At 46.3% G+C, this 18,173-nt stretch overlaps 1 protein-coding gene across 1 annotated transcript; it reads left to right on the top strand.

Moving 5' to 3' along the window:
* Positions 1–13,344: 13,344 nt before the first annotated feature.
* On the top strand, positions 13,345–13,884 carry LOC135464509 (uncharacterized protein F54H12.2-like). The gene has a single exon (XM_064741934.1). The coding sequence runs from the start codon at positions 13,345–13,347 to the stop codon at positions 13,882–13,884; it is 540 nt and encodes a 179-aa protein (XP_064598004.1).
* The last annotated feature ends 4,289 nt before the right edge of the window (positions 13,885–18,173 follow it).

Here is an 18,173-nt window from a genome sequence, read left to right as displayed (position 1 = left end):
GTATTGAGAAGATAGTGCAAGGACCAAACAACCCGGTGTCACATATGGTGTCTACACCTGACACCAAGTATGACACCAAGAAGCATTATCAAGATACTGAAGAAATGATGAACATCAATTGTTACTGTAATAACCTAAATTGTGGATAGCAATCAAAAATGGAGGATATTTATTTTTCAGTCCTGCTAGATAATAAATTATAACTAGCCATTATTATGTTGGGGAACATACATGTATGTGTTAGCTCCTTTGTCTTAAGGTGGCGAAATTTACAATATACCTCTGACTTCACACGGGCTGTGGGTGATGTAAAGCCCTGTCCACACTAAATAACATTACTGAACTTTGGTTACTCAACAAGAGTCAATTTGAAGTTGAGCCGTGTTGAGTAGTCTGGACGGGTTCAACAACTCAGTTCAACAACACTCTTCTACATCCAACTTTGTTGAATTGGAAATGTGCATGTGTATATTTGGTCAACAAGTTGAGCCAAGTTCAGTAGAAATAACGTGACCGTCATAAGGCCTGGACAAAATGGTGACGCCAAAGACGAAAGAGAGAAGAAACTGGTCTCCTGATGAGACAGTTTCGTTGATACAGAAGTATGACCATGGCAGTAAGCGCAGCCAATAAACCCATGACACGATTCTTCCGGCTGCTTGTCGTGGTGTCTCATGCATTGGAGAGCAAGATGGAAAATTCCCTCCAGTTTATCGTAAGTTTGGTCAAGTAACACAGCTTCACACGGTTTAACACACGACCACAGTGTTGGACAGTGTTGTAGTGTGGACGGGACACTCAGCTTACCTCAACAGCATTCAACTTGCTGTCGAGTCAACAAAAGTTCAACAATGTTGGATAGTCTCAACAGGGCTTAAGGGGCCTCCATGGCCTAGTGGTTAGTGTGCTAGCACTGCACAATAACCCAGGAGCCTCTCACCAATGCCGTTTTTCATACAATTCATGATGGCTTCCTCTCCGGTCCATCTGTGGATGTGGATGGTTCATCAGGTTCTGCTTGTTTTCTTCCCACCGTAAAGCTGGCCCCCATCGCACGATTGAAATATTCTTGAGTACAGTGCAAAACTCCAATCAAATAAAGAAATAAATTAGCAGAGTGATGTAGCATTTGTGAAATTTGGCATCATAAAACTGGTCAGTTATTTGACAGTGTACCGTGGCTGGGTAGGGTGTCATGTCTGGTGTCTATGACATGTTATCTCAGTAAGCCATAAAACAGGTTAGGCTGGTGTAAGTGTACTGTGGTTGGGTAGGGTGTAATCATGTCTGGTGTCTGTGACATGTTATCTCTGTAAGCCATAAAACTGGTTAGTCTGGTGACAGTATACTGTGGCTGGTGTCATGTCTGGTGTCTTTAGCATTGTTACATCAGACATTATGGAGAAGGACCAAGTTCTGGTTGGCTCGGTGACAGTATATTGTGGTTGGTGTCAAATATGGTGTCTTTGGTATTATTGCATTAGACATGAAGGAGAAGGACTAAGGACTGATGTCAGTATACTATGGCTGGGTAAGGTGTCGTGTCTGATGGCTTTGGCATTATTGCATTAGACATTAAGGGGAAGGACTAAGTACGAATAAGGGAAAACACCAGTCCGTGAAATAAATAAAAAAATAAACTTCGTTTTGGAGGTCCTGTTTTATATCCTTTAATCAAAATAGAAGCATGTTATGCTTAATTTGAGTTCAGTTATACATCAGTGGATTGCCTCATACTCCTTACAGCGCATGCGTGGCTCTCCACCTCTCGCTTTACATCACTGTCACCAATAGACAAGCTTTACCTTTTAGCGTAATTCCATATTTATGTTGAATTAATAGAATCTATATGTCATATTTAACAGAATGATCTTCTGCAATAGCAGGATACATTCTACCATCACTCAAACAACAGGCTTTCTGTAAATTTAACAGATTGTTTTTTGAGAGTAGGTGTCACATCCCGTTCTCGCCTCCTTTAAGACACGATTCGAGAAAGCGAGTGGTCACACGCGTCTTTCATACAAATACGGCGGGCCTCTACCAAATTCGCGGTTTTAACAATATTTTGGTTGCATGCGTTTATTTTTCTAGTTGTGACGTAAATATAAGACCATGTCTCATTCATTTCAGTGTTTATTTACTAATTCCATGCTTGCTTTCTTCATGTGACTTACCGATACGCTAGTAAGCCCTACCCACCTCTACGATCTGGTCGACTTTTTAAAATCCCAACAGGTAGGCCTGCTTGGATAAAATCGTATTTAGCCGATGGCCATCACCTTGAACTTTCCCGTTTACTGGTTTAACATAGATATGTGTTTAGCTTTACTGTTATAAGTTTGTTTGTATATTGGCGAGCCTTAAGGCTATATGGATTAATTGTAATAACTAAGACTGAAGTTCTTGGGATGGAGTGGAGTTGTAGGTTGGGGCGGGGGGGGGGGGGGAGACTTTGCATATCCCATCACTTGTCACCAAGTTAAGTGAATGTAGCCAATCAACGGGCATGCAGAAGTGACGTCACCATCTTACGGCCGGGGCAAACTGGCAGCGCCAGAGGTGAAAGAAACTGGTCCCATGATGAGACAGTTATCTCAACAGCGTTCAACTTGCTGTTGAGTCAACAAAAGTTGAACGATGTTGGATAGTCTCGACAAGGACTAAGGGGCCTCCATAGCCTAGTGGTTAGTGTGCTAGCACTGCACAATAACCCAGGAGCCTTCTTCGCACCATGAAAGCCACAGTAATTGGGAGTCGCGAGCAACAGGGAATATGTCAGTTGCCACCATTGCTCGAATTTGCCAGGTACATAATTAAACAGGACAGTACGGTGTATTATTGATACATCAGTACCGGTACTGGTAAAATAGTAGGATTATTTTTTTTTTAATAATTTACTTATTTATTTATTTGATTGGTGTTTTCCGCCGTACTCAAGAATATTTCACTTATACGACGGCGGCCAGCATAATGGTGGGAGGAAACCTGCAAGAAGAGCCCGGGGGAAACCCACGACCATCCGCAGGTTGCTGAAAGACCTTCCCACGTGCGGCCGGAGAGGTGTTCAATAATAATATTAAGGCCACATACATTTATGTCTTGAGAACGGTTGTATTTTCCATTAGCATGAGGTAGGCTGGCTGTCTGCAGTTTCAGTACATGAACATACTGGGCATAAATGAGGGATATAAATCCTGTCATGCGCAATCACGCATCTCATCCTGAGTTTTATTCGAAAAAGATAAGACTCACCCATGAACACGAGTCTATTCGACAACAAGCTAATTGCGTTCGCCTTGCATGACTGATAGACCATAAACATGCATTTGCCGCTAGGGTTTCATGCAGGGATTCTTCGATGATTAATTATTTTCATTTATTTATTTAATATACCGATATTTGTTGATTTGACGTCGAAATAGCTTTTGCTAACAAATGTCAATTAAATTTCATTCTGCACATACGCCTTCAGCTGCACCGCGCCGTTAAAAACGACTGGAAGCACAAAGCAGTTGAAAGAGATTTAACTTACCGTAAGTGTTAAATTATTTGTTTCGTTCATTTGTTTACTGCGTTTTTTATTTTAGCATATAACTGGATTCCGTGAAAAAAAAGTTTTGGGTTTTTTGCATTTAGACCTGCCTCAAGACCATAAAGTCGATGTCATATATTAAGTGGAATATTCTTGAGTACAGGTACGGCGTAAAACATCAGTCCGTGAAATAAATAACAAAATAAACTTCGTTTTGGAGTTCCTGTTTTATATCCTTTAATCAAAATAGAAGCATGTTATGCTTAATTTGAGTTCAGTTATACATCAGTGGATTGCATCATACTCCTTACAGCGCATGCATGGCTCTCCACCTTTCGCTTTACATCACTGTCACCAATGAACAAGTTTACCTTTTAGCGTAATTCCATATTTATGTTGAATTAATAGAATCTATATGTCATATTTAACAGAATGATCTTCTGCAATAGCAGGATACATTCTACCATCACTCAAACAACAGGCTTTCTGTAAATTTAACATTGTTTTTTGAGTGTAGCTGTCACATCCCGTTCTCGCCTCCTTTAAGACACGTAAGTAAGCGAGTGGTCACACGCGTCTTTCAAACAAATACAGCGGGCCTATACTAAATTCGCGGTTTTAACAATATTTTGGTTGCATGCGTTTATATTTCTGGTTGTGACATAAATATGAGACCATGTTTCATTCATTTCTGCGTTTATTTACTAATTGCATGCTTTTTTTTCTTTGTGACTTACCGATACGCTAGTAAGCCCTACCCACCTGAACGATCTGGTCGACTTTTTGAAATTCGAACAGGTAGGCCTACTTAGATAAAATCGTATTTAGCCGATGGCCATGACCTTGAACTCTCCCGTTTTTAAACATAGACGTGTTTAGTTTTACTGTTATAATTTTGTTTGTATATTGGCGAGCCTTAAGGCTATATGGATTAATTATAATAAAGGAAAACTGAAGCTCTTGGGGTGGAGTAGAGTTGTAGGTTGGTGGAGGGGGGCCATGAAGCCTCAACACCAACAAAGCAACATGATCGAGCTTATCGATAAAACTGCTTCATTAAACGCTGTTATTGAATCTTTTCACCCAACGTTTTTCGTTAAAAGGGACTAATTGACTTGACCTGATAATGTTCTGAGTCACCTCAAAAGGCAGAAATTATAGAAAACGTTCCTTTAAAGTGTCGCATGGGTAAACAGCCGTAGACCAAATATTTTACCAAAAGGGAAAACATAAACAGTTTTTTTACAGGTCTTTTGTTCAGATGAGAAGGGCTTAAAACTCGACTGGGAGCGGAGTGTGCATCTTACCGTTCATTGCTAGGGGCTTGGTGATGAGCGGTCGATGACACTCGTGTTTTAAGTTCATCAATAATATTCAACGCAGGACCTGGTTGTACTTACATTGTGGTAGTTTTGCAGCGAGGGGTCTGGTTGTACTTATATTGTAGTGGTTTTTCAGAGAAGGGCCGGGCTGTACTTACATTGTGGTAGTTTTTCAGTAGGGGCCTGGCTGTACTTGCATTGTGTTAGTTTATCAGTGAGGGGCCTGGTTGTATTTACATTGTGTTAGTTTTCAGCAGGTGTCTGGCTATTCTTACACTGTGGTAGTTTTCCAGTGTGGGACCTGTCTGTACTAACATTGTTGTAGTTTTACAACAGTGGCTTGGTTGTACTTATATTGTAGTATTTTTTTCAGCGAAGTACCTGGCTGTGCTTGCATTGTGGTAATTTTTTTCAGCGAAGGACCTGGCTGTGCTTGCATTGTGGTAATTTTTTTTCAGCCAAGGACCTGGCTGTGCTTGCATTGTGGTAATTTTTCTGAGAGAGGCCTAGCTGTACTCACATTGTTGTAGCTTTACAACTCTGGGCCTGGCTGTACAAACATTATGGTAGTTTTACACTATGGGACCTAGCTGCACTTACCTTGTAGCAGTTTTACAGCTCGAGCCTGGCTGTACTAACATTGTGATAGTTTTACAGCAAGGGGCCTGGCTGTACCTATATTGTGGTAGTTTTTCAGCGAGGGGCCGGGCTGTACTTACATTGTGGTAGTTTTCGGCGAGGGTTTGGCTGTATTTACCTTGTGGTTGTTTTTCAGCGAGGGCTCTGGCTGTACTTACATCGTGGTGGCTTTTCAGCGAAGGGCCGGGTTGTAGTTACATTGTGCTAGTTTTACAGTGAGGGGCCTGGCTGTACCTACATTGTAGTAGTTTTTCAGCAGGGGCCTGGCACTGCTTACATTGCGGTAGTACAGCGCTGGGCCGGGCTCTACTTACAATGTAGTAGTTTTTCAGCGAGGGGCCTAGTTGTACTTATATTGTGGTAGGTTTACAGCGAGCGGCCGGGCTGTACTTACATCGTGGCACTTTTACAGTGTGGGGCCGGGCTGTTCTTACATTGTGGTAGTTTTACAGCGAGGGCTGGGCTCTATTTACATTGTAGTAGTTTTTCAGACAGGGACAGGATTGTACTTACATTGTGGTAGTTTTTCATATAGGGCCCTGGCAATGTTTATATTGTGGTAGTTTTACAGCGAGGGTCCGGGCTGTACTTACATTGTGGTAGATTTACAGCGAGGGGCCAGGCTGTACTTACATTGTGGTAGTTTATCAGTGAGGGGCCTGGTTGTATTTACATTGTGGTAGTTTTACTGCATGGTGGCTGGCTGTACTTACACTGTGGTAGTTTTACAGCGTCGGGCCTGGATGTATTTACATTGTGGTATTTTTTTCAGTGAGAGGCCTTGTTGTAAGTACATTATGGTAGTGTTTCAGCGATGGCTCTGGTTATACTAACATTGTGGTAGCATTTCAGCAAGGGGCGCGGCTGTATTCACATTAAGGTAGTCTTACTGCGATGGGGCGGGCTGTATTTACATTATGGTAGTTTTTCAGTACGGGCCTGGTTGTACTTACATTGAAGCAGATTTCCAGCGAGGGGCCTGGTCGTTCTTACATCGTGGTTGTTTTTCAGCGAGGGGGACTTGCTGTTCTTACATTGTGGTAGTTTTTTTCTCCAGCGAGGGGCCTGCCTGTACTTACATTGTGGTAGTTTTTCAGCGAGAGGCCTGGCTGTACTTACATCGGGGTAGTGTTTTAGCGATGGCCCTGGGTATTCTAACACTGTGGTAGTTTTACAGCGATGGGGCCTTACTGTACTTACATTGTGGTAGTTTTTCTTCACCGAGAGGTCTTGTTGTACGTACATTATGATGGTGTTTCAGCGATGGCACTGGCTGTACTCACATTGTGGTGGTGTTTCAGCAGGGGCCTGGTTGCACTTACACTGTGCTAATTTTTCAGCGAGGGACCTGGCTCTACTTACATTCTGTTAGTTTTTCTGAGAGAGGCCTGGCTGTTCATACATGTTTGTAGCTTTTTAGTAGGGGCCTGACTGTGCTTACATCGTGGTAGGTTTACATCAAGGGGCCAGGCTGTGCTTACATCGTGGTAGTTTTACAGCGAAGGGCCTGGCTGTGCTTACCTTGTAGTAGTTTTACAGCGAGGGGCCTGGCTGTACTTATATCGTGGTAGTTATACAGCAAGGGACCAGGCTGTACATTGTGACAGTGTTGCAGCTAGGTCCTGGCTGTATTTGCGCTGTGGTAGATTTTGGGCGCGGGGCCTGGCTGCAGTAGTTTTAAGGAAACCTACGGTGATCGAAGACTAAAGCACAATTTCCACCAGTTGAGTAAAATTTCTCTCTTAAAGCCTAGGTATTTTTGACATGTGCGTGAAAACCTCGAAGCGTGCGTGACAGATGTATCACCTGTGTCATATATATGCGACAAACATCGATCGCTTACCAGTACTTGGCCACTCTATACCTATGATTAAAAACCGTCTAAGTGGAAGATGTGTGACATTAGACACCGGTTGACAGTTCACATTTCGCAATTTGCGTGAAACCGACGTCTGACCACACACAGTCTTAGCTGATGACTATCATTAAAGTTTATACCTGGTTGAACCTTACCGTGTAAATTTACATCCCGAGTTTATAGGCTATCAGATAATATACGGTCCCATAGTCAAAATAATTCATGTACGGTAAATTATATCTTCTGGTTGATGCAGACATATATACCGTCAACTGTTTCTACTATGATATATGTCTGTATTTACCACAGCTTGTAAGGGATCAGCGTTCAGTCATCTGTTTACCACAGCTTGTGAGAGATCAGCGTTCAGTCTGTTTACCACAGCTTGTGAGAGATCAGCGTTCAGTCTGTTTACCACAGCTTGTGAGAGATCAGCGTTCAGTCTGTGTACCACAGCTTGTCAAAGGTCAGCGTTAAGTCTGTTTATCAGAGCTTGTGAGAGATCAGCGTTCAGTCTGGTTACCACAGCTTGTGAGAGATCAGTGTTCAGTCTGTTTACCACAGCTTGTTGGAGATCAGCGTTCAGTCTGTTTACCACAGCTTGTGAGAGATCAGCTTTCAGAGTGTTTACCACAGCTTGTCAGAGATCAGCGTTCAGTCTGTTTACCACAGCTTGTGAGAGATCAGCGTTCAGTCTGTTTACCACAGCTTGTGAGAGATCAGTGTTCAGAAGATTTACCACAGCTTGTGAGAGATCAGCGTTCAGTCTATTTACCACAGCTTGTGAGAGATCAGTGTTCAGTCTGTTTACCACAGCTTGTGAGAAATCAGTGTTCAGTCTGTTTACCACAGCTTGTGAGAGATCAGCGTTTAGTCTGTTTATCACAGCTCGTGGGCAAATGTATGGTCTGTTATATGCCGGTTACTGCCGTTGTGGAAAAATACCACATGGCCTTAGGAATGTTTCAACATACAGATATATATATATTCTCTTGCTATGTTTTTCTTCACTGGTCACAAATAATTATTCATATAACACCCACTAACCCCACAGTTTCATTCAAGGGCATTTAGAAGCTGTGAGGTTGTTACACTTCCCTGGTTTTATTATGCACGATGCACGCGTCCGGGTTACGGAGGTGGCGGAGTTTTGTCAAGCGTCTATAAGGGAGTATAAAGTATAAAGCATATAAGGAGAGCGTACGTAAAAAAATTTAAAAAAATTAAAAAGAAAAGCATAAACGTTTTGGGGAGGCGCAGGTTTGTCGTTGAGTTCGCGCGCCCATGAGCGAGGCGCATGCGCGTAATGTCACACGTCAACGGACCAATCAGCACAGCTCCAGCTCTTTCGCGCCAAAACTGACCAATGAGGCGCGTGACGTCACATTTTAGTTCACGCGCTAGAGGAGCTCCTTTGCGCTCAAACGGCTCCATGGATGACCACGTGATCGTGGCGCCTGCGGTGTGTCGTTGAGTCCGCGCCAAACGGACCAGTGAGCGCCCAAACGGATCCATGGTTGACCACGCGATCTTGGCGCCTGATAATGCGCGACGGACCAATGAGCAACGACGCGGTCTTGTTTTTGGGGGGGTTAAGCAGCTCTTTCAGCTCCTTGGCGCGCAAACTGACCCATTTGTGATTACGCGATCGGTCTTTGCGCCTGAATTTTGTTGACAAATGCATGTACACTGGATAATATATATCCGCTGTCCGGGATAGGGTCACTTACTGTTGACGGACAAAGGGACGACACCGGACTATGCCTCACACCGGCCGCCAGCCACGCTCGCGGGCAGAGACTCAGACCCGGTCGATAACGCTCTGGATGCATTGTACTACGACCCCGTCAGTCCAGCGGCTTACAGAGGCGTTCAGAACTTGCTCAAGGCAGCCCGGCAACATGGACTCGGGCCCGCGTGTCGGCTTGGCTGGCCCAGCAGGACACGTATACGCTGCACCGTCCCGCTCGACGGCGCTATCCTCGTAACCGAGTTGTGGTTGGGGGTTTAGACATTCAGTGGCAGGCGGACCTGATCGACATGGCAGCGTTTGCCAAAGAGAAGGACAACAACCGTTACCTATTTACATGCATCGATGTCCTCTCCAAGTACGCTTGGGTGGTTCCAATGCGCTCCAAAACCGGTGCTCGTCTGATCGAGGTGTTTCAACGCATTTTCAAGACGGGACGTCGACCGTTGTACCTGCAAACGGACGAGGGCAAAGAGTTTAAAGGACAATGGGGTGTTTATCTTTCATACGTTTAACAAGACCAAAGGGTCCGTGGTAGAACGGTTTAACTGTACTTTGAAAGGACGTATGTAGAAATATTTCAGCCCTTACAACACTGGGCAGTACCTGGACGCAGGTCCGCGGCTACAATCAAGCGCATCACCGGATTATACTGCGGGCCCCATGGAAGTCACCAGCCAGAACCAGAAAAAAGTGCGTCAAGCCTTGTACGGTACACCCATGTCCAAACGATCGGTGTACCGTTATCGCGCTGTGATCACGTGCGTATAAATAAAGTGAAAGGGAAATTCAAAAAATCGTACCTCCCCAATTTGAGCACGGAAATGTTTCGCATCGTCCGCACCCACCTGTCGTGTACACACGGGAGGACTTGAAAGGGGAACGGTTGCTCAGGATGTTTTACGAGACCAAACGATCGGTGACGGCCGCGGCACACAAGTTTTCTCAGGTGGAAAAGATCTTAAAAAGGAAACGTGGCCGAGGAAAACTGTCTATTGGGTGAAGTGGGTCGGCTATCCACCCAGCTTTCATTGTTGGGTGCCAGCCACGGACGTCAAACGTATTTAACCCCGAGGATGAGGGGGGTGACTGTCACTCCCTATCGACCTACCTCAAGGTATGGATCAGTGGGCCCAAGGCTTGCGCGAGAATAAAGGCACCGTGGCAGCAGTGCTCGGAGTTCTCTTGTACATCGATGTTTTAGTGGGTGGATTGGCCGGGGAACTCAGCGTGCAACTCCCCCAATACCAGTCGGCCAGTGATTATCTAAAGGGCAATTGAACAAGACGTTTCTCCGTTGGTCCGAGAAGCCTTCGTCCTCACCGCCGCCGCCGTCACCAATACCACCACCACTACCACCAGCACCGCCGTTGTCGACGAGTGACATCGCGCTTCGGCTTGACAGCACTGTCCCGGGCGAGGACCCACGGACCACGGACCAAGCCATCACTCCCCGGTTAAATTTTACGGGGTTTCCCACTTCACCCCAATGCCGCCAGGGTCACCGATCATTGCTCCCTAACAACATTCCCTCGGAACCGATCACCGTTTCCACACCCGTCTGTTCTTCACCCAACACGGCGCGGGGTGGCAGCAGCAACAGCAGCAGCCCGTCCACCCCACCCTCTCCGCCCGCGGTGACGGCGGCGGCGACGGTGACCGCAGCGACCTTCCACGCTGTACCTCACCTCCACCCGTACGACTCACCCAGCTTCTCCATCTAAGGATACTGGATGGGAGCATCCGTTTACCTGCATCGTCATCGGACCGACGGGGTGTTGAAAGTCTGTGTTCATGAAACGGTTGGTGGAGCACGCTCAAGCTCTCATTTACCCACCCCCGCAACGCGTCGTCTAGTGTTACGGGGAGTGGCAGCCGTTGTACACCACGTTACCCAACGTTCGGTTTGAAGAAGGTGTGGCCAGCCCGTCAGCATTCGACCCGGGGGGTGGGGAGGGGGGGAGGTTAGTTGTCGTGGACGATTTGATGGCCGAAGCGGACGAACGCGTGACAAAACTCTTTAACAAATGCAGCCACCAACGCAATATCGACGTGGTGTACAAAGTGCAGAACTTCTTCAACAAAACCAAAGATCATCCGACCATAAGTCTGAACCACCCGCTCTGTCACGCCGGCCCCAACTTTACAGCCCCTTGCCGTCCCTGCTGGCTCGCCTCTCCCCCCCCCCCCCCCCCGTGCTGCGCGGCAACGATCCGGGTTGACTTCGGTGTTTGTGTGAATGTTCCACTATCGCGCTCTCAGAAGGAAAAGTTACAGCGGTACAAGACGGGTCTTCGCACCTTGGTCGAGAAAAGTGTTTCCCTGCATAAGAAAGGACGGATTGTTCAACGCAGTGGCCTCATTGGAGCGCTGTTCGGCCCCCTCCCCACCGCCTCACTAGCCCTCATCGGTGGCATCATTAAGAACAGAAATGGCATCGATCCTCCAAGACAGGACCCTCTCAGACGATGAGAAAATACACCGGTATCACCACACCCTTCAACGGTACCGTGCGTTTCAAGATCAATACCAAGCCGTGCAGCAGACAAGTCCGACGACGAACCAGCCGCCAAGCCTGTCGGTCGTTTGAGCGCGGGGGGAGGGGGGGGGATCATTTAGAGAGCGACCCCGTCGCTTTACGGCGAAAGGCTGCTCTGCTCAGTGGCGACAACGAGCCATCACAAGATCGCTGGCGCGACTGGATGCGGGAAAAGATGGACACACCAGCCGAGAAAAAAAATCGCCTACTCCATCGCGGTCTTTTCCCGTCCGTGCTCGCCCTCCTCCTCCTCCTCCACCACGCCGACCCAAGGGACGACAACAGCGGCGACCCGGACTGCGTCCGTCTTCAGCCATCGTATCCCCGCTAAAGCGGAGTCCGTGTTAAATACCTGCGCCAGATGGAAACACGGTCAGTCCGGCCGGAGGATGGAAACACGGTCAGTCCGGCCGGAGGATGGAAACACGGTCAGTCCAGCCGGAGGATGGAAACACGGTCAGTCCGGCCGGAGGAGATCAACTCACCAACATGTCGCTGTACTTCCCAACTACTTCCCCAGAAATACCTTGACGAATTTCTCCACCCAACTATCACAGCCCATGCATTTGACTAGTGACTGGGAATGTGGGTTGGTACAAATACAGTGACCCCGTACCTGGTTCGACGTGTGGCAAGACGAAGTGTGGTATGTCTTAGACTCCAAAGACGACCCGCACCGCGCTAAACACAAGTTAGCATTGTCAGGGGGCTATTACCCTTCACCCAAAGACCTCGCCAAGAGCCCGACCGACTTGTTGACCCAAAAAACATCCCTTTACTCGAGGCTCACTCCGGTGATTTGACGTTCGGTTTGGATGATGTGGCTGTGGAAATACAGTCTGCGGTTTCAGAAACAACTGGGGTTCGGTTTCAGCCCGTGTCTGAAGCAGCTCATGAATTTACCGCACGATTGGCTCATGGGGCCGGCGGATCTGCCGCATATCGGAGCCGAGGATTTACATGCCACCACACCCACGCTGTACATGTACACGGACATTGTCCAACCGCGTGTTGTGGGAGAAACGTTGGCGCCGCTGCTGCGGCTGGTCACCACGAAAGGGAAGTACGTGCAACACATCTCCAAGACCTTCCGACACCTGGAATACATGCGGTGCAAGCATTTCTCGACGGTGGACGGTGGACATTACCCCTTGCCGACTCCAGCGTTCGAGAAGGTCGCTGGAATGCCTACAACCCCATCACCAGCTTAAGCGACGCGGGACCCGTGGAATTTCTCATCACCAACGCGGACGGTGACACTTACTTGGACTTGGCCAATACCATGTTGTTGGTGAAGGCGAAAATCCTCGACGGGGAGGGAGAGGTTGTGGAGGCCGACAAGAGTGTAGGTCCGACTAGCCTGTGGCTGCATTCGCTGTAGCAACAGGTCAACGTCTCCCTGAACAACAAACTTATCACCGCTTCCACCAACATGTACCTGTTCCGTGCCTACTTGGAGATGTTGCTGTCTGACAGCACAGAGGCCAAGAACACCCAGCTGTCCTCCGCCTTGTGGTACACGGACACCCCAGAGATGTTTGATAGGACGGATGAGACCAACGTGGGGTTTGACAAAGGGCTGCAGCTCACGGCCCAAAGTCGGTCGGATGGCATGTCGGGGCGCCTGCACTGCGACATCTTCCTGCAACGGCGTCACCTGCTGAACACAACGTGACCATCCGCATCCGTCTCACCCAGTCCATGTCCGGTGGGGAGGATCCCGACTACAAGGCCCGCTTGGAGGATGTGTTGATCTTTGTGCGCAAAGTCAAAGTCACCTGCGGTGTTCAGCTGGGGCATTTGAAAGCGTTGGCCCAAACCCCTGCCAAGTATCCTATCCGCCGCGTGCCGACCAAGTGGTTCTCTGTGCCAAAAGACCACACCCTCATCAAAGGAGAAAACATATTTCTGCACAACTTACCGACACGTTTAGTTGTGGGATGTGTGAGCAACTCGGCTTTTGACGGCAGCTACGCTAAAAACCCGTTCCATTTCCAGCACTTCTACACAAACTTCGTCGCCTTGCATGTCGGCGGACGTCAAATTCCTGCCAAGCCCTTGACACCCGACTTCGAGACCGGGAATTTCGTCAGAACGTGCATGAACCTCTTTGCCAACACGCGAAAAGTGTTTCACGACGAGGGGAATTACATCCTTCGCACCGCGTTCGCCAAAGGCCACATGCTGTTTTGTTTCGACTTGACCCCCAACCTCCGATCACCAACTGATCCTGGTTGTTGAGGGCTTTTACATCTGAATTCTCTGGCCTGGAAGAATTGTTTTTTTTTAACTTAACACTTAATTCACGTGGTAATGAGTGCAACATTGTCTGTTAATTTTGTATTTGGGACATGATACAGGCTGCTAGCGAGGATGTCGTGAAGGCATGGGGGAAGAGCGCCTCAGCCAAATGAGCCAGGCCTCCGCCGGAAATGCTTTTGTCCCTTCAAAGCGTAATTTTGTATCTAACATCAGGATAAATTAAATGACCTAAAATATAGTATTTTAGTAAGATTTGTAGTCCTCATAGTCCAACGGGATCCTTAAACGCAAGGCTTGCTGCTGTACCCTATTCGATAGATATGACCATAATTGCTCCCGCGGGCCGTGGCGGATTAATTTAGTGGTTAATTTCATGGGATGTGGTGGCGAGGTGGACGACGCCGCTTGTAGAACTGTGCAAAATGGGCTGCCGTAAGACAAGTGAGGAAGTTGTCAGCGACTTGCCAATGATCAGTGGTTTACTCCGGTTTTTCCTGGGGTTACCTGCACCAACCGGACAATACTGTCCCACAGTCATATGGGTGAAATACTCATGAATATGGCGTAAAACAATAGTCAGTCAGTCAAATATCTTACAGGATATGAAAATGTTAATTGAAACTGATTTTTGAAGCCCACCATTTGAGTAGTTGCTGTGACAACAAAATCTTTCATATATTATCATTCCAGCCTTCCAAGATTTATTTTCACTAACTTTTGTTTTCAACCTTCTTTCGTTGAAAGGAAACAAGGTCAATTACTTTTTAAAGTAAATCGGGTTTGCCATCCTTCTAAAGCAGCAGAAATTCCCCTAACAGAAAGCAAACAGTTTATCAGGAGTCATGCACCGGGGCTGTACTGAAAATAATTTCCTACATCAAAATCGTGTAAGGTTTAATGGTAATCTGGGACTCAATAGTAAGCTGCACTAAAAGTCAGCGCATCGGCATATTTGACAAACTTTCACCTGAAAATACCTATTTTCGGATCCAATTAAAAGGGTAAAATATTGCCTTTGGAGGTTAAACTGAAATTTTACATTGGGAAATCATCCTACCTTCAAAACACTGTTCCGGGGTGGACTGACGCTTCCTAGACCGCCGAGCTGAACTCGCCATGTTACTCTGTCAACTCAATGGATCGACATTCAAGGCGCTACACGCGTAATTTACGATTTAGTATGCCACAGACCCCCATTAATTTTCCATAAACGACAATGTTAACGTTCAGCGCTGTAGCTCAGCCCCAAACATTCCATGGCCAATAAGCTTTGGTGCATACCTGGCCCAGCATGTGAGAAAGAAGCCATAAAAATCTTGACATAGGTTGACCGTCAAAATCTGGACCTTTCTAAGCCGGTAGCTGGGAGGGGTGCCTAGCAACGCCAAGGGGACGATATTCGCAGCCTCATCACCACCTGTGTCTTTGTGTCTTCTCGCTCACAATTTCAAACTTTCATCATTAAAACTCATATTTGCTCAAAGCTAAGACAATTTCCATCATTTTGATACCAAGCATGCACCTTTACACTAAACACGGCAGGCTGGCTGTAAAAAAAAGACTTTACATCCTAAAATACACAGAATTACATTCGTTTCCCGAAAATGAAAGTTGTAATGGAAATCTGTGTCCAGTAAACAATGACTTGGCAAGGTCACAAAATTTGAGCGTTTGCACAGACATTCGCACAGCCAGCCGATTTCCGGAACTTCGGAAATCATGCCCCAGGCACTTCAGCTGTCTTAACTAACAAGTTTGCGATTTGAAAGTAACTCTCGGGAATTGGAGGCGAAAAATGACTACACGTATGTACGAGATCATATGCTGATGGAATTATAGTGCATAGCGTTGTTTTATTCGACAGAAAATTAAAAATACGGGAAAAAATACTTTACAAAGGATATTTTTAGGCATGGCGCTAGGTACTGCGGATTCACAGAGGGATGGCGGACGTTCCGAGAGGCTTGCCGGAGCGCCACTCGATAAAACGCTAGCTAGGGCTTTGCTGATAGCCAAGTTGATGTTCGAAATTGGGAGTAACGAACAGGTATCACGTAAAGTTAAATATATCACAATCATAACTATCTAAGCCATGAACTACTTGACATTCATGGAAGTCTCAAATTTTCTGAATGAATCCTCAAATATAGCCATCACTAGAATCGATTCAAGCTTCTATACCGCATATACTCTCCAAGTACCATGTTTCATGTGAACATCTGTCATGTTAGCACAGACTAAACTCACCAAGTACCATCTGTCATGTCAACACAAGCTAAACTCACCAAGTACCATCTGTCATGTTAACACCGACTGAACTCAAGTGTCATCTGTCATGTTAACACAGACTGAAATCACCTCGTGCCGTCTGTCATGTTAACACTGACTGAACTCGCCAAGTACCATCTGTCGTGTTAACACAAGCTAAACTCACCACGTACCATCTGTGATGTTAACACCGACTGAACTCACCAAGTACCGTCTGTCATGTTAACACAGACTGAACTCAAGTGTCATCTGTCATGTTAACACAGACTGAAATCACCTCGTGCCGTCTGTCATGTTAACACTGACTGAACTCGCCAAGTACCATCTGTCATGTTAACACAAACTAAACTCACCACGTACCATCTGTCATGTTAACACCGACTGAACTCACCAAGTACCGTCTGTCATGTTAACACAGACTGAACTCAAGTATCATCTGCCATGTTAACACAGACTGAAATCACCTCGTGCCGTCTGTCATGTTAACACTGACTGAACTCGCCAAGTACCATCTGTCATGTTAACACAAGCTAAACTCACCAAGTACCATCTGTCATGTTAACACCGACTCAACCCAGCAAGTACCGCCTGTCATGTTAACACTGACTGAACTCAACAAAAACCATCTGTCATGTTAACACCGACTGAAATCACCACGTACCGTCTGTCATGTTAACACTGAACTCACTAAGTACCATCTGTCATGTTAACACAAGCTAAACTCACCAAGTAAGATCTGTCATGTTAACACAGACTGAACTCACCAAGTACCGTCTGTCATGTTAACACTGACTGAACTCAACAAAAACCATCTGTCATGTTAACACCGACTGAAATCACCACGTACCGTCTGTCACGTTAACACTGACTGAACTCAGCAAGTACCACCTGTCATGTTAACATCGACTCAACTCATCAAGTGCCATATGTCATGTTAACTCCGACTGAACTCACCAAGTACCGTCTGTCATGTTTGCACAGACTGAACTAACCAAGCACCGTCTGTCATGATAACACCGACTGAACTCAGCAAGTACTATGTGTCATGATAATACAGACTGAACTCACCAAGAACATTCTTCCTTGGATATCAACACAGACTGAACTCACCAAATATCATCTGTCATGTTAACACTGACTGAGCTCTCTAAGTGCCACCTGTCATGATAACACAGACTAAACTCTGTTAACACTGACTGAACTAACCAAGTATCGTCTGTCATGTGAACACTGACTAAACTCACCCAGTACCGTCTGTCATGTTAACAGCAACTAAACTCACGAAGTACCGTCTGTCATGTTAACACAGACTGAAGTCACCAAGCACCGTCTGTCATGCTAACATCGACTCAACTCAGCAAGTACCGTCTGTCATGTTAACATCGACTCAACTCATCAAGTGCCCTCTGTCATGTTAACACCAACTGAACTCACCAAGTACCGTGTGACATGTTAAAGCTGTAAACACAGGCTCAACTCACCAAATGTTATCAGTCATGTTAACACTGACTGAACTTTCCAAGTGCCATCTGTCAGGATAACACCGACTGAACTCACCAGATACTATCTGTCATGTTAACACCGACTGAACTCAGCAAGTACCGTGTGATATGTTAACACTGACTGAACTCACCAAGTATTGTGTGACATGTTAACACTGAATGAACTCACCAAGCACCGTCTGTCATCTTAACACCGACTCAACTCACCGAGTACCGTCTGTCATATTAACACTGATTCAACTCAGCAAGTACCGTCTGTCATGTTAACATGGACTCAACTCATCAAGTGCCCTCTGTCATGTTAACACCAACTGAACTCACCAAGTACCGTGTGACATGTTAAGGCTGTAAACACAGGCTCAACTCACCAAATGTTATCAGTCATGTTAACACTGACTGAACTTTCCAAGTGCCATCTGTCAGGATAACACCGACTGAACTCACCAGGTACTATCTGTCATGTTAACACTGACTGAACTCACCAAGTACCGTCTGTCA

Source organism: Liolophura sinensis, chromosome 4 (assembly GCF_032854445.1).
Source record: "Liolophura sinensis isolate JHLJ2023 chromosome 4, CUHK_Ljap_v2, whole genome shotgun sequence".
NCBI lineage: Eukaryota > Metazoa > Mollusca > Polyplacophora > Chitonida > Chitonidae > Liolophura > Liolophura sinensis.
The sequence above is the reverse complement of the archived record's forward strand: the minus strand, read 5'-3'. Positions and strand labels throughout refer to the sequence as shown.